The sequence below is a fragment of the Rhinatrema bivittatum genome, chromosome 6 (assembly GCF_901001135.1).
Source record: "Rhinatrema bivittatum chromosome 6, aRhiBiv1.1, whole genome shotgun sequence".
Classification (NCBI taxonomy): domain Eukaryota; kingdom Metazoa; phylum Chordata; class Amphibia; order Gymnophiona; family Rhinatrematidae; genus Rhinatrema; species Rhinatrema bivittatum.
In genome coordinates this window covers 58361600-58386650 of record NC_042620.1, presented here as the reverse complement: position 1 = coordinate 58386650, position 25051 = coordinate 58361600, and the positions used below count along the sequence as shown (strand labels likewise).

At 40.7% G+C, this 25051-nt stretch overlaps 1 protein-coding gene across 1 annotated transcript in view; it reads left to right on the top strand.

Moving 5' to 3' along the window:
- Positions 1–25051, top strand: part of LRP1B (LDL receptor related protein 1B) — a 3516099-nt gene that overhangs the window by 2891543 nt on the left and 599505 nt on the right. The window contains 1 exon segment of the mRNA XM_029607894.1: positions 17440–17623. Within this exon segment, the coding sequence (XP_029463754.1) occupies positions 17440–17623 (184 nt within the window).

Sequence of the window (25051 nt, the reverse complement as noted above, 5' to 3'; positions counted from 1 at the left end):
CGCTCCTAAATCAGCCTAGGAGGGAACTTTCCTTCTGCGCCCCCCATCTTCCCCGCCCTTCCCCTCCCTAACCCGCCCCCAGCCCTACCTACCCCCCCTGACCTTTATTTTTCAAGTTGCGCCTGCCTCTGGGCAGGCGTAGGTTGTGCGCGCTGGCCAAATGCCAAGACCGCCTACACCCCACCTACACCCCGCCCCTTTTTTCAAGCCCCACCCCTTTTTTCAAGCCCCGGGACATACGCGCATCCCGGGGCTTGCGCGCATCGCCGGGCCCATGCAAAATAGGCTCGGCACGCGTAACCCCCTGCGCGCATAAATCCAGCTGGATTTACACGCGTAGGGCTTTTAGAATCCGCCCCAAACTATATCTGGCAGACTTCTTGCTAGACTAGTTAAGGTAAATAGTGGGCTGAAATCTATTCCAGTGCTTAAGACCCCAAAGAGAGAGATCTAGCGGTCTGTTAAGACAGTTGAGGTAACTTTTAAACCAGCGTGTGGGCACACATGTGCGTGCATTCTTTGGCCCACATTCAGGGACACAACCATTTTATAACATACAAGAGTATATGAGTGCATGTTATAAAATAGACTAACCACGCACACATGTATGCACAATTTTAAATGGGCATGCTCCTATGCCTGCAAAAGCCACTTCTACCATGTAACTGGCGGGATTTTAGTAGACTCTCATGCCATTTCCAGTTTTCCCAGTTCACTCAGGTAAGGGATAGGACTTACAAACCTCTCTAGTTTAATAGTCTCCTGTTTCCCCTGTAAGCCCCTACCTTTAAAATCCTGCTGATCTATTTTTCTTTATTTTATTACTTACACATCCTCCATAGCAGAAATAAAGTTACGCGGCAGGGGACCCCGACACGCATCTGTGTGTGAAAGTATTTACGTGCATATTTGAAGTTGAAATTCAGAAGTACCCATGCCCTGCCCTGCCCTGCCTAGACCACACTTATACCCCACTTTTTTTTCAGAAATTTTCATTTGTGCGTGTAGCAGGAGAGCTTGGCGCATTCCGGCTTGACATATTCACGTATCTTTCAGTTTTGGTGCACGCACAGGGCTTTTAAAATTCACTTTAATATGTCCAGTATTTCAAGCATTCTATGGATTCTCATATGCTTGGGAGCCTGAAAATGATAAAGTTAAAGAGCCTTTATTTAGCAAAATAGCTCTGCTGTAATTAGCACAGGCTCAATTGCTTAGATTGAATGCCCACAAAGTTAAATATGTAGTGAGCTTGCTCCCTTCCTTGAAGTTCTGTGTCCAGATGGACTGAATTCAGCCTTTTACAAAATGTTATCAGCATATGAGGCTGATCCCTTGTGTAACCTATACATCATGATGCTGCAGCAGGTTTCTATTTCTTTTCATGTCACAGACTTTGATTTTGATCTTAATTGTAGGGGTACAAACAGAAAACATTTATATTTTTGTTTTTCCCTTTTTGTTATTGCTGGGTCCAATATTCAGCTAGAAGATAGATGGATAAGTAGGATTTATCCGGCTATCTAGCTGCTGCTGAAAATCCACTTAATTTCAGTGGCCGCTAGATAGCTGGTTAAGTCATTTTTCTGGCTATATCTTAGCCAGAGAAATTTGTAGGCGAATTATGGGCAGATCAGAGAGGTTCTACTTAGCTGGATAGCTTATCTGTTTAAGTAGCAACATTTTGACTTAGCCAGATAAGTTGTCCATCTAAGTTAGAACTGATCAATAGGAGGTCTAAACTTGGATACAAATTTATCTGGCTAAGTAGTGACTTCTACATTGATATTCAGCAGCATAGCCGTGCCATTGAATATCCCCGTAACTTAGCTGGATAAGTTATATCTGACTAATTTATTTAGGGGGTCTATATTCAGCCACTAAGTGGCTAGATAAGTTAGCCTGATACACCTATCTGGTTAATGTAACTGTTTTATTCAGCGGCGTGGCAGCACCGCTGAATATACCCATCTATCTTAACAGTTAGCTGGATAGGTATGTCTGGCTAACTTTAGACCTGCCTGCAGTGCAGCCAGAGTTGGCTGGTTAGGTCCACCTAACTCCGAATATACTTGACTATCTTAAATGTTAGCCAGATAGGTATATCTGGCTAACTGTAGACCTGCCTGCAATTCGACCAGAGATAGCCAGTTAACCTAATTCTGCTCCTCGCCCGGCTCAGGAATACCCACAACATATCCAGCTTAATTTTAGCTGGATAAAGAGTTATCTGAGTAGAATTTAGCCAGATAAGTTGCCAAGTATTGCAAAAATCTAACCCTTAGCTGTTTAGGCATTAAATATTTACCTCACTGTATTTTTTCTTTTCATTTTATTTGGTTTCATTACTTTATGCACATAAAATGCTTTTGTGCCATAAATACAGTGTTATACATGTAAAAAATGTACATGTGCATAGAAACAAAACAAAATGAATTGAATGTACTCCCCTATCAGGTAGCTGGATGTTGAGCTGTAAAGCAGTAGCTTGAGAACTTTATACTTTACCTGTTGCTGCCTAAGGAGTTGGATCATACAAGTGCTTTGAAGGATATTCAAAATAAGGCAGTGTGACAACTGAAGTATGAGCAAATGTTCTGTGTGGTTAGTAACATGGTGGCACATAAAAATCCAAATATTCCTTGTAGTCTACCCAGCAAAATGTTTAGGGTTGTAACTGTCCCTCTGTACAGGTTACCTCCATGCCTACTGTTGAGGGTTGTAACTACTGCTCCGTGCAGGCTACCCCCATGCAGAAATGTTTAGCTAAAGTTACCACAGTTCATCCTGTTCCTATAGTACAGTTTAGTATAGTTAAGTCAACCCAAATTATGGTGACATCAGGAGGGTAACTGCGTATCAGAGAAAAGGACAATGAGGGTCATGCATTTTGTAATGAAGCTGATAATGTAATACTTAATTAGAAGTAGGGGCAAATGTTAAAATGAGAACTATATAAAAGTGTTCTGAGCTGCATTTTTTAGAGATAAGATGTGATTATTTAAATTCAATGTAATTAGCAAAAATCCTTCTTGAATGTGGGTAAGCTGTATGGTGGATTGATAAGAACTGCTTTTCAGCTGAATTGATACAAAAATTGTAATGTCTGCGTTAAACATCATTTTCAAAATGCCAAATACTTGAACATTAATGTCCACCTGCATACACATTATTTGACAGATATCTTACTGTACAGTAGAGATTTTTCATCAAGCAATTATATACAGAAGAAATTTCTGCTATATGTGCATCAATGATTGTTATTATGAAACTTGAAAACATTTTCATCAAAATCAGTCAGTTAATTCTCTAATGCACCACACTCCTCCTATTGCATTTATCAGCTAATCAACCATCACAGCAAAGAGATTTTGCTCTATATTTTTCTGCCACTCAACAGAAATGTTATTTTATAAAGAATTATTGAAAAAGATTTTAGCCTCTTATTTATTTACCACTTTTATATGGCATCCTAAAGAGAACATAATACAAAAATTCAGAACAATAAACTCAAGATGGTATCAAGAAAAGTGGTAGCGGAACATTAATGCAATAAAGAACGTGGTGATTAGATATCAATGAAATTATTTTGAAGATGTAGGCTTTCAGCCATTTTAAAATGATTACAAGGGGGATGACATTCTGGATATGTGGATGAAGATTATTCCCTAAGGAGTTGTGAAAATGAGAGGTAGTCTATTTTGTGTGTAGGATGATAAGCTTTCTGTGATTCACAACAAAGAAAGAAAGTAAGATTTTATGGAGTGAAAATATGGTCATGTTTTGAGATAAGGAGGAAGTTTGAACACTGTGCAAAGAGCAGAGCAGTAGAGAAATATTAGAATGATAAGGGAACCAAAAATGTATGAATGTAGAGGAGCTCAGGCATAGCTGAAATGTGTATAGACCAGCATGGAGACTATTACAGTACTCTAGTTTGGAGATAGAAAGAGCCTGGAGGAGTAGATGAGCGAAATCAGTGTGTATTGTGTATTGATACACTTAGGGGTAGATTTTAAAAGGAGCGCGCGTGGCCTACATATATGCGCTGCCTTCCTCCGTTCCTTCCCAGGCCGCTCCGAAATCGGAGTGGCCTGAGAGAGAAATTCCCTTACCCCTAGCCTAACCTTCCCACCCCTTCCCCTAACCTCCCCCCCCCCCAGCCCTACTCTAACCCCACCATACCTTTGTTTTACCTTTTGCGCCTGCCGGCTGTCTGCTGGCGTGCAATCCCCGGCACAGTGGCAAATATGGTACTTCGGAGATTTAAGATTTTGAACAAACAAACATTTACATTTTTATTTATATAGATATTGAAAAATAAAATAAAACAATGTATAGTACCAAATTTAGACCCCAATTAGGGGGAAAACATGACTACAATGGGACATGGCAGAAGTATAAAGAAATTCAACAAAATAGAAAGGATGAATGCAATCAAGCAGTGCACTACCAAATCCTTATGATTCCAAATTAGCAGAAGGAGTAGAAGTCACAATTGTTACGGAAATATAAATGAAAGATGTTGTTCTGATCTTGCGTGAAAACAAAAGTAACCATCAGAGTTGCATGACTTGTCTCATCCCTTTCCTAAGAGTTCTCCAAAAAGTCTGTTTCATTAGGGGGAACCTCCACCACAGCATTATCCCCAGATCTTTTAGGAACAGGGAAAAAGAAATGTTTTTCAACAGGAGGTAATGCATTTTCTGGTACTGACAAAACGTCCTTCAAATAAGTAGAAAATAAATCAGAAGGGGCCATCAGGGGAATCTGAGGAAAGATTAAGAATCCTCAAGTTCAAAGACCTTAAAGAGTTTCAATATTTTCAATTTTACTTGACATAGAAAAAAGGCTTTTGATAATGTTAATCTGCACTTTTTGAACTTTCACCAGAGATGACTCCTTCAGACACCTTCTTTTCCAAGGAATTTAAATGAAGCTCTTGAGATTGAAATTGATTATGGAAGTCAGTGGTCATAGACACTAAAGATGTAACTGACTAATTAATAGACATGATTACTGTCCACAAACTTTCCAAAGTTATAACAGGGGGTTTTGCCAATGAAGCAAGATCACCTGAGCCCATAATTGGGGCTAACAATGAAACAGCCGGGACTTTGGGATTTACTTCAGAAGATCGACCAGTCAAAGAAGATTGCACAACCATTCCTTCTGCATATAACAGTGCTTGCCGGGACTCCTGCATCACTCTCACCTACCTTCATAGCCAAACCTGCTCCAGGTTAGCAGGAGGAAGAGAGCCAGAGGAGATAGCAAGAATGCCCAGCAATCCTGTACCTTCCGGAGAAGGTACAAAAATCCTGTACCAGAGAAGGTTTTAATGGGTAATGATTCAGATGGACTGAACCAAATCACGGTGAACCTGGAAGATGTGGTAGGCCTGATTGACAAACTGAAGAGTAGTAAATCACCTGGGCCAGATGGTATACATCCCAGGGTTCTGAAGGAACTAAAAAATGAAATTTCAGACCTATTAGTAAAACTTTGTAACTTATCATTAAAATCATCTGGAGGGTAGCTAATGTAACCCCAATATTTAAAAAGGGCTCCAGAGGCAATCCGGGAAACTACAGACCAGTTAGCCTGACTTCAGTGCCAGGAAAAATAGTAGAAAGTGTTCTAAATATCAAAATCACAGAACATATAGAAAGATGTGGTTTAATGGAACAAAGTCAGCATGGCTTTATCCAAGTCAAGTCTTGCCTCACAAACCTGCTTCACTTTTTTGAAGGAGTACATAAAAGTGATCCAGTAGATGTAGTGTATTTGGATTTTCAGAAGGCATTTGACAAACTTCCTCATGAGAGGCTTCTAGGAAAAGTAAAAAGTCAAGGGATAGATGGTGATGCCTTTCGTGGATTAAAAACTGGCTAAAAGACAGGAAACAGAGAGTAGGATTAAATGGACAATTTTCTCAGTGGAAGGGAGTAAGCAATGGAGTGCCTCAGGGATCTGCATTGGGACCCATACTTTTCAATATATTTATAAATTATCTGGAAAGAAATACAACAAGTGAGGTAATCAAATTTGCAGATGATCCAAAATTATTCAGAGTAGTTAAATCACAAGCAGATTGTGATAAATTGCAGGAAGACCTTGTGAGACTGGAAAATTGGGAATCCAAATGGCAGATTAAATTTAATGTGGATAAGTGCAAGGTGATGCATATAGGAAAACATTACCCATGCTATAGTTACACAATGTTACGCTCCGTATTAGGAGCTGCCACCCAAGAAAGATATCTAGGCGTCATAGTGGATAACTCATTGAAATCTTCAGTTCAGTGTGCTGCGCCAGTCAAAAAAGCAAACAGAATGTTGGGAATTATTAGAAAGGGAATGGTGAATAAAACAGAAAATGTCATAATGCCTCTGTAGCACTCCATGGTGAGACTGCACCTTGAATACTGTGTACAATTCTGGTCACCGCATCTCAAAAAAGATATAGTTACGATGGAGAACGTACAGAGAAGGGTGACTAAAATGATAAAGGGGATCTTAAAGCTCCCCTATGAGGAAAGAATAAAGAGGTTAGGACTTTTCAGCTTGAAGAAGAGGTGGCTGAGGGGGGATATGATAGGGGTATTTAAAATCATGAGAGTTCTAGAATGGGTAGATGTGAATCGGTTATTTACTCTTTCGGATAATAGAAGGACTAGGGGGCACTCCATGAAGTTAGCATGTGGCACATTTAAAACTAATCGGAGAAAGTTCTTTTTCACTCAATGCACAATTAAACTCTGGAATTTGTTGCCAGAGGATGTGGTTAGTGCAGTTAGTGTAGCTGTGTTTAAAAAAGGATTGTATAGGTTCTTGGAGGAGAAGTCCATTACCTGCTATTAAATATGTTGACTTAGAAAATAGCCACTGCTATTACTAGCAGCAGTAACATGGGATAGGCTTAGTTTTTGGGTACTTGCCAGGTTCTTATGACCTGGATTGGCCACTTTTGGAGACAGGATGCTGGGCTTGATGGACCCTTGGTCTTACCCAGTATGGCATGTTCTAATGTTCTTATGTTCCGAAGAAGAATCCAGGAAAATATCAGCACTGTCTAGATGACACGGAGTGGAACGGTAGTCAGAGCTGAGGTTTATTTTGTACTATTTTTACCATTTCAGCAGTTCTCAATTCACTCCTGAGAACTGTTTTTAACCAAAGGTATGAATTTAACTGCTTTTTTGGAGTCATCTGCTTATAAGATCTAAGATAAGGGCCCGTCTATTAGGCTTGTTTTATGTCTAACCATAATTTAAATGTTATTATGAAATGTTAATTTAAAAATATGACTATTCAATTTATGGGTCAGGTGATTGCTATGCATTTTCTCCCTAAGTAGTTAAAAAGTTGTATAGATTCTAAGAAGTTAATCTTCTCATCATCTTCCCATAATTTGAGCAGAAATTAGACAATCTTTATATAATGTAGGTACTTTCATGCTATTGCTGTTTCTATTTATAGTTTCTTTTTGTACACCTCTTTAATTTTTCTTTCCTCTTGTTTTGTGATCTAAAGTTAATGAGAAATGTTTTTCTTTTGTTACACTTTTTCAATTTGAATGTGATTTCTATGCAATTCTCATTTTTGTTTCTGATCAAAGATGTTTGCTTTGTAACTTATGTTATAACTAGTAAACCTAAAGTTAAAAAAAAACAGGTTGTAAAAAAGCCAAATGGAGACTGGCATGGTTTATTAATAAGGTAAAAGAGAAAATTAAAGCCAAAAGGGCATCATTCAAAAAATGGAAAACAGACACAAATGAGGAAAGTAGGAAAAAGCATAAACACTGTCAAGTTAAGTATAAAAAAAAGTAATTAAGCAGGCCTGGCAGTGGCTATACCAACCAGATCCATCTAATCCATTCACCTTGGAGGTAGATGCAGCTACCCTCAGGCTAGGTGCTGTCTTCCTACAGGAAAACCATAACTCAGGACTTGCTCCTACTTTTCAAAAAATTATTTCCCAGCAGAGAATTACACCATTGAAGACCACAAGCTAATAGCAGCCAAACTGGCCTGGGAAGAGTGACGATATCTGCTAGAAATATCCAAGCACCCAGTAATTATCTATACAAATCACAAAAATTGTGAACATCTGGCACAGACAGAGACTAAATTACAGTAAGCCTGCTGGTCATTGCTTTTTAATTGATTTGACTTAGAGTTGTGGTATCAACCTGCAGAGCTAAAATAATGATCTGATGCTCTCTCCCATTCTTTCAATACCGAAGGAACCCTGGAAGTCCCCCAGCTTATTATAGACCCCGCTAAAATTGTGGTTGTGGCCATATTCACAGTTCCTTCAGAGAAAATGGTGGTGCCTCGATAGAAGATTGTGCAATGGGCTCATGACTCCCGCCTATTGTCATCTGGGTGTCATTCAGACATTGGAATTAAATATGCAACACTACTGGTAGCTCCAGATGATGTTAGGAGTAGATTTTAAAAAATATGCATGCACATCCACGTGTACACTCTACCCTGCATGCTCACATGGAAATGCAATTTTATAACATATGCACATGAGACGGAGTGAGTTGAAATTGCATTCCATAAGAATTGACTCACCACAAGGAAGGCCCATATTCTAGTAAGGTCTAACCTAGCTGCCGTGATGTTTGGAATTTGTAAATATATTTTTCGATGGAACGAAGGTGACATTGAGGCTGGTATAGTCGTAATGTGGAGCAGAGCCAGATAGTTGAGGGGTTATGTATTGGATTGTGCATAATTGATAGGACCTTATAATGAATACGCTGATATATTGGGAGCCAGTGGAGTGATTGAAGACTTGGGATAATATGATCTCTTGGTTAGTACTAGTGAGGAGTCAAGCAGCTATATTCTGAACCAATTTCGGGAGAACTGAAAAAAATTGAATTTTTTTCAAAATTTCAGGTTAGGGCATTCTGACTCACGTTAGTGCGTGCTAACTCTGCCACATTAGTGCACACTATTGGGAGTTAGCGCACACTAACCCAAAAATCAGGGCCCCCCCAAAGAAAAACCCGAACCGTGGGAAAAATGAAATTCCTGCAGGGGGGCCCTGAAATGAAGCCCAACATGATATGAAAACCCAAAGCAAATCTCTAATATTAACTGACATTGATAAAATGGAATTGAGGGCAAAACTTAGATTACAGGCACAGTTCAAGATAGGAATGGTGCATTTTCAAAGATAAATTCTGAGGGGGAGCACACGATGAATTCAGTATGGTGGATAAGTGTAATATGTCAGTTTTTGCGGTGTTCAATCAAAGTCAATTGTGAGATAACTATGTTTTTATTGTTCTGAAATATAAATTCATTAATGATATTGTATTGGAACAGGAAGAAGTATTATATATGTGCATGTATGTGAACTGTTTTGATCAATTTTATTTTGTAAAAGCAGTATACAAACATTTTTAATAAATAAATAAATAAATAAATAAATGGCAAGATGAATTGGATATCGTCTGATATATTTTGAAATTTAAATCTAGACCAGATAGTAAACGGCAAAGTGGCAGTAGATAGATGTTGAATAATATATCTGACAGAGCAGAACCTTGTGGAACACCTATATCAGTGTAATACCAGTCTGAGTGATACTGACCGAGATTGACTTGTTGAGGACGGCAAGATAGAAATGATTTAAACCACTGAAGAGCGGTACCTTTGATACCAATGTGTTAAAGGTTAGCACAAAGGATTTTGTGATTGAGAGTATCAAAAGCTGCAGAGATGTCCAGAAAAAAATTATGATATAGTCTGTTGGAATCAAAACTGTGGATAATAGTGTCAAAAGAGGAGAAGAGATTCAGTGCTATGTCCTTTGCAAAATCCATGTTGGTTCGGGTGAAGAATGTGGTTGTCATCTATGTATTCGCTCAGCTGATGGAGGACTACGGATTCAATTGCTTCGGCTATGGTAGATTTGTAGCACTCATGCAGCAAGAAACTGCTGGATCCAGTCACCATGCTGCTGCACCTGGTCATACCATAGGTGCATATGCATGCAATGCATACGCACACATAATATGCACAGTGGTGGGAAGAACCTGAACTGCACCTCCTCATGGCATCAGCCTCCTGCCCTATTTAACACTGGGCCCCACAGTAGTTTCTTGCCTCAGCAATAGGTCTTCTGATGTACAGTGTTGATTAGTAGAGATTGCCTTGTTCCTGTGTTCCTGCTTGTACTATGTTCCAGTATTCCTGCATTCCAGCCCTGCCTTTGTCTCCTACCATTGTTCCCTGCCTTGTTCCTAAATCATGCCTTGCCTTGTCCTTGCCATGCCCAGTTCTGTTCTGGACTGTGCCTTTCCTCAATCTTGTATTATTCTGTCTTGTCTTGTCTGTTCCTCTCTCAGCCTGTCTTTCTGGATTCTGACCTTGTTTCTAGACTTTGACCATCCTTGTCTGATGCCTACCCTGACTACTGATGCCTGTCTACTGATTCTCTGTGTCTGTTGCCTGCTCAGTGCTCAGTCCTTCACCCAGCTTTAGGACTCTTGTTCTTGCCATTGCCCTAAGGATGCACCGAAGACAGTCGTTCCCAATCATATCCTGGAGACCCCCTAGCCAGTTGGGTTTTCAGGATATCCACAATGAATATGCATGAGAGAAAATTTGCATGCACTGCCTCATAACATGCACATTTTCTCTCATGTTTATTCATTGTGGATATCCTGAAAGGCTGACTGGCTGGGGGGTCCCTAGGACAGTGTTGGGAACCAGTGACCTAAGACTTGCTGGCTGCCAGTATCCAAGGGTTCAACCTGTAAGGAAGAGAGCTGGTAAAGGTGAAGCTCTAATCAGTCCCATCACAGGGTGCATTCACCAGCTGATAGAGTGGGCCTAGTTAAGCTACACCAATCACCCCTTGGCACCAAGGGTTCACCATCACCTGATTGCTTGCCAGAATTATACAGGGGTGAAACCAGTGAATCTGACATTGGTGCTGGGCATAATTGTAGAAGCTATTCATAAAAACAAAATTACTGCTCACATAGATAGACATGGTTTAATGGGGAAGGATCAACATGGTTTTGGCAAAGTGAAGTCATGCCTTATCAATTTGCTAGATTTTTTTAAGGTATAAATAAACATGTTCATAAAGGTGAGCTGGTTGATATATTGTATTTGGATTTTCAGAAGGCATTTGACATAATCCCTCATGAGAAACTCCTGAGGAAATTGAAAGTTCATGGGATTGGAGGCAGTATCCTATTGTGGATTGGTAACTGGATAAAAGACAGGAAACAGAGGGTAAGGTAAAATGGTCAGTTTTACAAATGGAGAAATGTCATTATTGGAGTGCCCAAGAGTCTGTATTGGGACCTTTCCTATTTAGCATTTTCATAAAATATCTGGAGAATGCAATAATGAGTGAGATGACTAGATTTGCAGATGACACAAAATAGTTTTGAGACATTAAAACAACAGTGGATTATAAAAAACTGCAGAAGAACCTTGTGAGACTAGAGACTGGACATCTAAATGGCAGATGTAATTTAATGTGGACAGGTGCAAAGTAATGCACATAGGGAAAAATAATCCCAACTACAGGTAGACAATGCTGGGTTCTGTATTAGGAGTAACCACCCAGGAAAAGGATCTCAGAGTCCTTGTGGACAATCCTTGAACTCTTCAGCTCAGTGTGTGGTGGCAGTCAAAAAGGCAAATAGAATATTAGGAATTATTTGGAAAAGTAATGAGAACAAAACTGACAATATCATAATGCCTTTATATAGAGCCATAGTGTGACCTCACCTTGAATACTGTGTTAAGTTCTGATTGCCCCAGAGAAGGGCAACACATATAATAAAGAGCATGAAATAGCTCCCTTATGGGAGAGGCTAATCAGATTAGGCTCTTTATCTTGGAAAAGAGATTACTGAGAAGGGAAATGATTGAGATTTATAAAATCCCCGCAGGTCGCCACCGTCGGGAGGCAAGGCTGGGCTGTTGGGCTGGCTGGAGCTTCGCCAATACCAACCCCATTCCCCGCGGGTTGAGCCAGCTGATCTTAGGTGGACCCCCTGTGAAGACGGTTGGGCAGCAGCCGGGAGAATCATCCAAAGTCAGTCCAAGATCAGAAGCCAGAGGATCACCGATAGCCAGTCCAGAGTCAGAAGCCAGAGGAGTCACCAAAAGCCAGTCCGAGGTCGAAGCCAGAGGAGGGACCAAAAGCCAGTCCAGAGTCAGAAGCCAGAGAGTCGCCGAAAGCCAGTCTGAGGTCAGAAACCAGACGATCCATCCGCAGGAACCAAAGGATGGGAGCAGGACCAGGACTCGGAAGACAGGAATAGGGCTCAGAAGGCAGGAACAGGGCTCAGAAGGCAGGAACAGGAACCAAGGCACCAACAAAGCACAGAAGACTCCACCAAAGTGAAGCAGACTCGTTGCCAAGTCGTAGGGTGATCGGGGAAGCTCCCTTAAGAAGGCCAGCTGCCCTGACGTCAGCTAGGGGCCGGGCCTGGTTTTCTCACCACGGCCCCTTTAAGGGGCGCGTGCAAATTAGGGGATGCCAGGGGATCGGAGTCGGCGGCATTGGAGGCACTATGCAGCCGAGGGAAGGCCCGGGCAGCTGGGGAATGGCGACAGAGGCTTACTGTTGCAGCAAGGGCCCCCAAGGGAGACAGGACAGTCGGGCCATGGGTAAGAGGATGCACCCGTGGTCCGTTGGCACCAGCGGCGCTAACAGGAACTCATTCTCCTTTGCACTGGTAAGATGTTATGTCCATGACCAGGACATGAAAGTTGTTGTTGACTTGTGGTTAGGCATTTACTGCAGACATTGAGAGATCTTCTTTAAGACTTTCTGGCAGGGCGATTCTATGTGACCTGTTTTTTTTTTTTTTTTAAATTTACTCTGCTTGACCCACATTACCTTCACAGACTACACACCTTTCACCTATAACCCTCCTAAGCTGACCTACTAACACTGCTAATCCTGCAGAGATAAATTAGAATATTTATTTAATATCCCAAACAGAAGCATCAATGGAGGGCTTCAGAATCTCAAATAGGAGGGGTTTTTTTTTTTTTTTACATTTTTATCCTTACCTAACATGATGAGTGCTATTGATTGCATATACATAGCACTTACACTGTCAGTATCTTCTAAAAGAGAACGGAGTCTATTTCAATAGGTACCATATATATTTGTGTATAAGTCAATGGGCAATTTTGAGACCAAAATCCATTGAAATCCTTTCGCCCATGTATAAATTGAGGTTTAAAAATGGGCTATCTATCAGGAAGATAAGAATTCAAGAAAAGCCATGTCCATATTAAAAAAACATCACACGCTGTGCTAACTTGAGGACAAGACAGCGGCATGACCAGAATTAGCCGCATAAGTTAAGCGGCTAACTGCTAATATCGGAGTTAGCCACTTAACTTGCATGGCTAACTTCACTCATTATGGATATCTGAAAAACCCAACTCACTTGCAGCACTCAAGAACTGGAGTTGCTTATTGTAAACGGATGTGTGTACAATTTCTCTTGCAAACTTTTAAGTAAATTCAAAGATAGTGAGCTGATGTAATGAAAATTCATGCAAAACAGCTTATCAATTATATTTGCTGCATTTAAATACATACAAAATGCCCTTTTTAATTTTATCAGTGTTTTTTTTAAGTCATCCATAAGAAGCTTCTATGTATAAGATTGCTACTGGGCTTATTTGCATATGAGTCCCAGTAGAAAATGCGCACATGTAACATTGTGACCTCTGGATGAAATTCAGCACAGTTCAGATTGTCGCCTCACTGGTGAGTGCTGCTCTGAAATACTGAAAGTGGACATGTTTCTGAGCATACTCAGAAGAGCAGAAAGACAAATATCCTATAGCATGAGCAAGATATTTTTCACACAGGTGTGCCCAGGACCAAGAATAATTCAATAGGCATATGATTTGGTGATCATATATCTGATATATCACCTTTTCTGGATCATCTTCAGACTGTGATCTACTGAATGTTCACCTTCCACAAATCAAAGGATTCTTGAATTTAGGGGTATGAAGTCCAAAAATGTCATTTCATGTTGTGTCATGTCATTTAGGGATCAATTTTCATTGTTAATATTTTCCCTTTTTCTCATAGTTTTACATTTCAGAAGAGGGCACAGTATTCAGAAATAATGCACATTAAAAACTATAGAAGAAAATCACAAAATTCAAATGAATACACATCCCAACTTCAATTTTTAAAACATCCCATTTTAATTACTAGTGAATATAGAACAGATAAACTATTATAATGTCATTGTTTCTGGTGTGCCTATCCTTCTTGTTTCCAGTATCTGGAAGCAAAGCTTTGAAAACATGTTCAGAAGTTCTGGTTCACTATGGCATTCTACTGGTGATAATCTGAGTACTGTGGATAATGTGCAACAAAGAATTCAAAGTCACAGATGTTTCTTTTCTAACTGTCATGTTTGTAATTGCCTAGAACATTGTCTGTCCTAGCTGTAATGTCATCCTTAGTTCCAAAACTTCCTTAGGAGCTTCTGCAGTGCTGGACTGAAAAAGGAAAATGATAAGGGTCACACTTTTTCAAAACCTTTCACAGCACTAACTGTATATAAGGTGAATGCATACATTTACAAATGTCTCTTTTACTATTTTCTACTTTGCACATTTATTTTTGTACAGTTTTGTTTAGACACCTAGTTGTTGTGTATCTTGGAAATCAAAGGATACCCGAGGCAAAATACCAAAAAATAACACTCAGAAACTAAATGGCACTTTCTGCTGTTCAAGGAAACTCAGTATTCAAATTCTTAGTCCTATTGTATTTTCCAAAAGACAGATATAAAACAAAACTACCACTAAATAGGACACATATAAGATTGCTACCTGGCTCCATTTTTTCAGGACAGGCTGATCGTGTCCTGGGTTTACTTCATTCCATACATGAACTTCTGTTTTTCTTATCCTACTTTCCATAGAGAAAGAAGGCCTATTAGATCATTATGTGTGTGTGTGTGTGTGTGTGTGTATGTATATATCACTAATAAATTTTGTGTTCACTGTTCAGTGTCCTATCCAACCTAATTTTCAGGACAAGTCAGAAAGGAAATGAACATTCTGACAGAGGTGGGAGTCTTGTATCCACACATATACATGGACTATGGACATGTTCACATCTTCGAACGTAGGCTCTGTTTATTCTGGGTGGAACTTATTATTCTTAAGGAACTCAAAACAACAAGGTCATTCATGCAATTGGATAACACTAGATCTAGATCAACCTATCTTGAAAATATGGAGTCAGTTGGAAGCCCTTGACATAAATGATTTAAAACTGAATATGAAAACAAGATCAAATTAAAAACCTTTAAAAATGATTGTCAAAATATATATATTTATTTTATCACTCACATGTACAAGAATGCTCCCAGTTTATCCCAACTTCCTATACTCTAGCAAGATAGAACAAAAGAAGAATTGTACCAATTTAACTGGGTTTCCATGACAATCTCCTGCAAATGGCTTTGGTTTTATTTATTTATTTATTTACTTATTTATTTTTAGATTTTTATATACCGGTGTTCCTGTATTAAAATACAGATCACATCGGTTTACATTGAAACATAAAATTATGCCAAGAGGCGGTACATATAACAAGGTTATAGAACTTGGAAACAGGGAAAACTAGATTCAAAAATTAACATTGAAAAAACTGTAAAGTCTCTTTGAGTATCCAAATCATAAAATAAGGCGTAACTGTCAAAGTTAAATGTGATCTGCAGAAGGGATTGGAATCAATGTCAAGTAATATAAAAGACATGAATATTGCGAAGGTGAGAAAATCTTAATAGCTGGAGGTGAAAAAAAAAAAAAGATCATAGTTCTGGAAAAGCTTGGCTAAAGAGCCAGGTTTTAATTTTCTTTTTGAAGGAAGCGTAGCAGATCTCAAGACGGATGTCTGGCAAATTTTTTTTATCAAAAAAAAAAAAAATTTTTGTACACATATGATAAAATTCATATGTGTACAAATCAACATTTATAAAACTCAGGAGGTTTTGCAGAATTAATGCCAGTTGTATCAGATTGTGGCAGTCCATGTTTTTTATAAAGTGACTAAAGAAAGGACATAGAGGAACTCTTTCTTATTGAAAAACATAAAGAAATTGGATAAACCAGTGTCATAGTTAATGCAAAGGAAATATGTTTGTTGACATTAGAGATGTGAATCGTGTCCTCGATCGTCTTAACGATCGATTTCGGCTGGGAGGGGGAGGGAATCGTATTGTTGCCGTTTGGGGGGTAAAATATTGTGATATATCGTTAAAATCGTTAAAACCCGCTAAAACCCACCCCCGACCCTTTAAATTAAATCCCCCACCCTCCCGAACCCCCCCAAATGACTTAAATTACCTGGTGGTCCAGCGGCGGTCCGGAACGGCAGCGGTCCGGAACGGGCTCCTGCTACTGAATCTTGTTGTCTTCGGCCGGCGCCATTTTCCAAAATGGCGCCGAAAAATGGCGGCGGCCATAGACCAACAGGATTCGACGGCAGGAGGTCCTTCCGGACCCCTGCTGGACTTTTGGCAAGTCTTGTGGGGGTCAGGAGGCCCCCCCAAGCTGGCCAAAAGTTCCTGGAGGTCCAGCGGGGGTCAGGGAGCGATTTCCCGCCGCGAATCGTTTCCGTACGGAAAAGGTCGTTCAGCGAGGCGCCGGAACCCTCGCTGAACGACCTCCTGCAGTCGATCTCCTGCCGGCGCCATTTTCCGTACGGAAAACGATTCGCGGCGGGAAATCGCTCCCTGACCCCGCTGGACCTCCAGGAACTTTTGGCCAGGTTGGGGGGGGCCTCCTGACCCCCACAAGACTTGCCAAAAGTCCAGCGGGGGTCCGGAAGGACCTCCTGCCGTCGAATCCTGTTGGTCTATGCCCGCCGCCATTTTTCGGCGCCATTTTGGAAAATGGCGCCGGCCGAAGACAACAAGATTCAGTAGCAGGAGCCCGTTCCGGACCGCTGCCGTTCCGGACCCCCAGGTAATTTAAGTCATTTGGGGGGGGGGGGTTCGGGAGGGTGGGGGATTGAAGGAGGTAGGATTTGGCAAGGAATGTTTAAGTTATTTGGGGGGGGTTCGGGAGGGTGGGGGATTTAATTTAAAGGGTCGGGGGTGGGTTTTAGCGGGTTTAGTGTGCCGGCTCACGATTCTAACGATTTATAACGATAAATCGTTAGAATCTCTATTGTATTGTGTTCCATAACGGTTTAAGACGATATTAAAATTATCGGACGATAATTTTAATCGTCCTAAAACGATTCACATCCCTAGTTGACATGTTTTTCTGCTACAAGCTATTTTAGCTTTTTGTCTTCATGCTTTCCTAATCAGTTGTAGTTAGTATATTCCAGCAAATTATACAATTATACAATCTGAAAATGCATTTTAAATGTTTTTGCCTAGTGCAAATGCTGGCCTGGATTCCGACTAAAGGATGATGGCAAAACATGTGTAGACATAGATGAATGTTCATCTGGCTTCCCCTGTAGCCAGCGGTGCATCAATACATATGGAACATTCAAATGTTTATGTGCCGAAGGATACACAACTCAACCTGGTAATCCAACCAGCTGCAAATCTCTTTCAGGTATGACATTGCACTTGTTCACTTATACATAAGAGCTTATTCATAGATAGCTTAAACAGCGAAGAAGCAGAGGGCTCATTATCATTAAGGAGGTCATTTTCTTAGTAATTTTCCTGCATGAAACATGGTTATATGCACATAAATGCCTATATTAAAAAGGGACATTTTATAACTTCCTGTATAGTGGTTAAAGTCTGTGTGTGCATTCTACACGCAGACTTTATGAAGGATTTTCAAAGCAAACGTATGTGCAAAGGTTTGCTTTGAAAATCCTTGAGGAATTGGCCAGTTATGCACTCAAAAAACCTTGCATAAAGCTACACCTCTTTAGAAAAAGGAACATATATACACTTATGCAAATAGGGGTAGATTTTAAAAGGGTGCGCGCGCGTACATGTGTGCGCGCTACCCGGCACGTGCACGTGTATGCCCAATTTTATAACTTGTGCGTGCAGGCGCATGCAGGTTATATAATCAGGGGTCGGCACACACAAGTGGGTACACAATTGTGCACCTTGCGTGAGCTGAGCCATGCTGCCTTCCCCCGTTCCCTTCCCCCTAGCCTGACCTTCCCACCCCTTCCCCTAACCTTTCCCCCCCTAGCCCTACTCTAACCCCTCTAAAGTTTTATCATGCCTTTTGCGCCTGCCTCCGGTCCTCTGGCCCCGCCCCCAGACCGCCACCTTTTTGCAAGCCCCAGGACTTACAAGCGTCCCAGGGCTTTATGTGCGTCGCTGGGACTTTTTAAAATAGACCCGGCGTGCAAGCCCTACGTGCGTAAATCCTCTGGATTTACGCGCACAGGGTTTTTAAAATCCAGCCCATACTTTTGAAAGTTAAGTAATGCAAGTTCCAACCCTGTTCCTCCCCCTACTCTGGAATCTGCCTATGCAGTTTATATGAAAGTACACATTTAACAGGATTATGAATGCACTTTTTTTTTGCACAGATACCCAGGCTATTGTAGTACAGGTTTTATGTATGTAAATGACTTAGAAAATTACCCCCGAATAACCCAAGGCTCTGTGCATGTGAAAGTATGCGTGCAACCCTGATATTCATATGCTTTTACACAAAATGCAGATAGACATCATGGAGGTCAGAGTTGGAACGTACATGCATATATTTTTTTATTTTAAAAAGTATGCATGTAAGGTAGTTTTTACTTTATGTGAGGTTATTTATGTGCATAATTAGCCAATGATCCAAGGATTTTTAAAGCAAACTTGTGTACCTTTACTAATATGCAAGCAGTTATAATATTACCCTCCCTGAGGTTACTTTGAAGCATGATATTTTCTACCTTAGCACAGATATCTTTCATGCAAAATCAAATTTTTTGTATCTGTCATAATGTGAAAAATGGCTTTTTTTTTTTTTGCAATGTAACTGATGCATCATAAATGTAAATCACTGTCAATACATCTCTGTTGCAGTCTGGGAAGCTGCAGTCCAGGTGTGAACCCTTGAACCGAACTACCCTGAAGGCAGAGTAGGTCGGGAGGCGGAGCCACAGGCAAAGGTCTTCACCCGGGAACCAGGAACCCCCCAGGAGGAGCCCGTAGGGTCCTAGAACCTTGGGACTTAGGAGCACAGTAACAGTCTCTATAGAAAGAAGGCCTGGGCAAGGAGTAAACCACAGAGTCCAGTAAGGGTGAGCTGGAAGGCCCGGCGTGAGCGGGGCGGTAGAAGACCAGATAGAGTCTCTAGCTTGCTGTGAATAGAAACAGTCTGTGAGCAAGCCCGGGGTCTGTGGTTTGCAGAGAAGCAGAGCAGAGAGAACCAGGGCAGAGTCTGTAGCGTATTGTAGACTGTAGCATGCTGAAAGCAGGACTGGAGTCTGTAGCGGGCAACAGAGCTGGAACGGATGGTGAGTAGGAACGGAGACGAACCTCAGTCAGGCTGGCAGGCAGTAGAAGCAGTATCAGGAACCGGCAAGGGTCGGAGGCTGGCGGCGATGAGAAGCGGAATCAGGAGCAAGCTGGAGTCAAAGGCTGGCGGCAAGCAGAAGCGGAGTCGGGCACAAGCTGAGGTCAGTGGCAGGCGGCAGGCAGAAGCGGAGTCAGGAACAGGCTGAGGTCAATGGCAGGCGGCAGGCAGAAGCGGAGTCAGGAACAAGCTGAGGTCAACCGGAACGTGGAAAGACGAAGCGCAACTAAGAACTACTAACAGTAGCGACCCTCGTTGCAAGGCAATGAGAAGGCAGGCGAACGCCGGTTAAATCAGGCTTGGGGTGTGGCGTCGTTAACCCAGGTGGCCAGACTTCCGGTGGCCGTGCGTCCATACTGCGCGTCCTTGCGCGGCAGCAGAGCGATGATCTGGCAATGGCGGACGCCCTGAAGGCCTAGTGGGACCGCGGGAGCGGCGTTTCCACCACTGGAGGTGAGCACAAAGCAGAGCGGATAGAGGGGAAGCGGTGGAGACCGCAACAATCTCAACAGGAAAACTTTTACTGTAGATACAGTCACATCATTGGTCCTTGTTTTCAAATGACAAACTAAAATTCCCTTGACTATTGTACACCAGTGATGTGACTATATCTACAATAAATGTTTTTCCTATTGAGTATTGACCAGTGATTTATATTTGCAACACATCAGTTATGTTGCATTTGCTCTATGTGTGTGTGCTGCTTACTTCGCCCCCTTCATGGTCTTTTTTTTTTTTTTTTTTTTTTACCATTCAGTATTCTTTGCACATGGAGATTTTTGCATCATTATACTTTGAATTATTGAGTACTCACTACTTGTTGGGAAAATTAAGAAAGGAAAATGAAGAAAAAAAAAAATTCTACTCCTGATGTTATTATACACACCACTTAAAGATAGCACAAGTTTGGTAAAAGTAATGTGTAGTTACTTTTTCTCTTTCATTCATGCTTTCTCCAAGGACAAGCAGAATGCTAAGTTCTTGCACATGGATGATGTCATCTGATGGAGTCCAGTGTGAGAAGATTACTTTAAAAATTAAAGCTTTTTTAAACATGCTTATTTGAACATATGTGGTCCAACACCATCACCTTGCCACTTGGGGGCTCCTCCAGTATTTGTGTACCTGCAGATCCCTTAAGTTGCTGTTTTGTTTTTTTTTTCTTTCTCTAATCTTCAACTTGGGAAAGTTCCCAAATTGTCAGAAGTTGCTTATGTGCCAGGTCTAATATCACTCCCCCCCCTTAGCCTCTCTATATAAGCTTTATGTATGTTTTCAATTTTTTTTCATCTTTTGCTGGTTGCCAGCTGATGGCTGCATCAACAATGATGCATCAAGAGCATCAGAGTATTTTATACATTTGAGTGATTTGATTTCACTTGGTAGACTTCTTTGTCTAATGCTCCCAAAAAAAGTAGAAGGCCAGTAACTTCAACAAGTTCTTCTGGTGTGAACTCATTATGTCTATAATGGATTTCATGACAAATGCATGCTTTGCATAGGGGAGGACCATAACATCTTGGGGTGCTCTCTGTATGAGAAGTTGACATCTAGAGGACTTTATTCACAGCTGGAGCTAATGGAAAATCTCTTCAAAACAGTCAAGACCATCCCATCAGCATCAACATTAGAGGACATCGATCCCCCTTGACATCAAGCACCCAAAAGGATCAAGGAAAAAGATCATCTTCTAGCTCAGGGCTTGGAAATTCCCATCCTCAGGGGCTTCCAATCAGGTTTTCAGGATATTCCTAATAAATATGCATGAGAGATTTACATGCATGCTGCCTTTACTGTATACAAATGTTTCATGCACATTCATTAGGGATATCATGAAATTAAGAATATTCCTGATGGTACCGCTATGAATCTAGGGACTTCCTTGATAAGGGAATGTCAAAAGATCTCCCCTTGTACTCCTCTCCTCCACAGGAAAGGAGAAGATCTCTTACAGAAGACCTCTCCTTTGCCAATTTTTTTAAAGAGAATAGCAGAGACCATTCCCTATGATTTACACAAGGAGGAAGATTGTAGTGCCAAAATGCTTGACATCCTCCAGTTTGTGGATTCCTCCCCCACCCCACCAAGGATATAGTGGCAGTGCCCATCCATGAAATCCTTCAGGAAATGTAATAAGAATGTTGAAGAGCCCCCTTTCTGTGTCTTCAGTGAATAAGGAGGTTGGCACAATCTCTCATGACCAGAAGGCTCCCAGATTTGAGAAATAGCAATTGCCTTTATCAATCAGTTGTGGTTGAATTTGTTCTCAAAAAACTCCAAGAAGTATAGAATCCCTCTCCAGTGCCCCCAATATCTCCCATACTCTTGAACTTATTGAGAGAAAGGTAGCATCCTATCAGCTTTTCTTAAGCTAATAGAAGTGAAACATCAAGAGGGATGTGAAGGGGTTGTCAAGCAACTTCCCCAGGAGCAGTATAATGCCCTGTAATCTCTAGTGGACAAGGGGATGGAATGTGGAAAACATATGGTTCGCTTGGCGTTTGATGTTTCTGAGATGGCATCAAAATTCTTTGTGGTGGGTATTGGTAACTGCAGGTTCAAATGGCTTAAGGTCTCAGGGTGGCCAGGACTGGCTCACTGACCTGCCTTTCAATAGAGAGAATATTTTTGGAGAAAATAGCAAGGATGCAGAGGCTCATCTTTAGTGATAAGATCAAGGAATCAGTGGCTCAAATTAAAGACCACTGTGCAATGCTTCAGAATCTCTCCTCTTCCATTCCAGACTGTGATGATTACTAGATCTTTAGTTAGTCCCTGCACAAGAGTATACAGCTGAAAGACTATCAGATAGGGGGCTGGTTAGAGCCAAATAAGGAAATCTAAGATGGCTGACCCTAAGAGCAGCTGATCAGAGAGGAATCCACACCCTTCAGCTGAAGGTTGTCAGGTACAATAAATATGACAGTATTTGCATAAGCAAGGGATATGCAGATGAGATGGAGAGGGAAGGAGACAGTGAATAAGAGAAGGGTAGCCCTTCCTACCATGGACACAACATCTGAAGATAAAGAAGCAGAACCTCATGAATTCTTCAGCTACTAAGTTAAGTTGATGTTTTGAGTTATTAGGAGATGAGAAAAAAAACGCCACATTGTGCTTACATGTAAAGAGGCTTAGATAAGCTCTAGGGGGTTCCAGACACACAGAAACAAAGGGAGTATAATATCCTGGGAAATCCCTTGTTCTAGCTAGCAAAGGGTATATGAATGGTTGTGTTAAGTGAAAACACTATGGACTGTTGAATATAGGGACCTATGTGAGCAGCTTGTGGGAGAAAAGCCTGGTAGATGATAGGTTAAGAGAATAGTAAAGGAAGGACCATTCTCTGAGGAGCTGGGCACACAGCTGAGCCAATCTGGTATTGGAAGACAAGAACCATAAAGGTGAATTTTAAAAGCCTGATGTGCGCATCAATCAGTGGATGCGCAAATAAGTCGGGCTCACGTGCACCGAGTGGATTTTAAAAGCCAGCAAGACACACGCACATCGTCTGCAACAGGCACATCTGGAAAGTTTTCAAAAAGGGGTGTGGCATGGGCATTTTGGGGCATGAACCTGAGATGTGCATGTAAATACTTATGTGACCTGCTGCATGCTGAGGCCCCCCTCAACTGCGTAACTTTATTTTTGTTGCATCAAGTTGCAACACAGGATGCTGTGTAAGTTAAAATTCAAAGAAAACTAGGCAGATCTGCAGGGTTTTAAGGGTCCCAGCTAACTGGGGGGGAATAAAGGCTATTAAACTATTGGGGTTTGGAAGACCAATCTCTTACCTGGGCAAACTGAGGACAAACTAGTAAAACTGGGAATAGCGTCGGTGCGTTCCCCTTTTAAAATCCCCCAATTTATGCAATAGAATCGGGATTTGCACATTCACTTAAAATTCTGCGCACATGTATGCACAGCCAGGCTATTTTATAACATGTGCACATATACATGCGCAAGTTATTAAATAGCTGCATCCCTGGGCACAGGACACTGCATGAGCGCACATGTGTGCCTGCGCACCAGTTTGAAAGTTATCATCATATTGGGCATACAACAGTTTGTACTCTCCTTTGTCCAATGTTGCCGAAAACTAACAAAATTAACCATACTATAGATCTTAACTCTGTTCACATTATATATAGAGACCTTTGTTTTTGGTTTTTATTTTATTTTGCCAGGGAATTAAAAAAAAGTAAATGAGATTTTTTTATTTTTCTAACATTGAAATTCCCATGCAAAATAAAATAAAACTGAAAATGAAGGTCCCTAATTATACAGTACTAGCACAACAAGCAAAGCATATTTATCACATCCCAAGTTATATTTGTCAATCTTGAGTACAGATGGCTATGTTAGTCCTCTAGAGTGACATTTCATCAAGATTGTTTTTTCATGACAAAATATGAGAAAGATAAAGATGTGAAAGAACATTTTAACTCAGTGTGGGTGTCAAGGGCATGTGTAGGGGGGATTGTAGTTTAAGAGATTAAGTATGATGAACCATGTGAGATTCTGAAGATGCCCAAGGGAATAAGGCAAGTACAATAACAGTAATACAAATAATGACACTGACAACTGACTGAAGATCTGTGGCATCACATTGTGCATATTTTAGAGAAGAAGAAAGATTATCAATTACCACAGAATGAAAATAAGGTTTCAGTTCATTATTGATAAAACTATGAATGTCTGCATTATATACTGTATATAAGCAAGCAGTATTTACAGTGTGCTATAATACCATAACTGTAATATTTCTTATATTGCTTTTCAGGCAGCAATTCACATTTTTTTTCAATAAACAAACACATTAAACTTTAACTGGAAAGACTTAATCTGAACCAAAATATTAAGCCATGCAGGATACATTAACTGTGTATGTGGTCTTCAAGTCAATCAAACTAATTAAATATCTTGGAGTTTAAGCACATGTAAATGCCATATTTTGTTTAAGATCTTGACCTGCATTGGGCACAAAATAATAATATATTCTCTGTCAAGTTTTCTGGGATTTTTTCCTAGTTTTAATTTAAAAAATTCTAGGAATGTCTTCCAATTTTCACATATAGTCTTATTTGTACTTATTGTTTTTCCTTTAATTGGCTGAGGCAAAGGCAAAACTCTCTGACAGACATACCTAATGCAACTCTAGTTGCCGAGTTAATTGGCCAGACTAAGCAAAAGGGGTCTCTATTTGATGAGAATGGAGAATGGCACATAGGTTTTCAGAACAGAAAAGTCTCATTTTACTTTGCTGTATCCAGATAATTCAGACTAAAGGTGTAGAACAGGAAGTTACAGTAACTAGTAAATGTCAAATGATCACTCTTCAGCAACACCACAAGAATGGTTGATCGCTTTACCATACCATTTTTCTTCATGGAAAAATAAGACATCCTCTGAAAATAAGGCCTAGTGCATCTTGGTAGTTCACCCAATCCAGCTCCAATTCACCAAGACCCTCTACTACATTACCCTGAATTCCCCAAG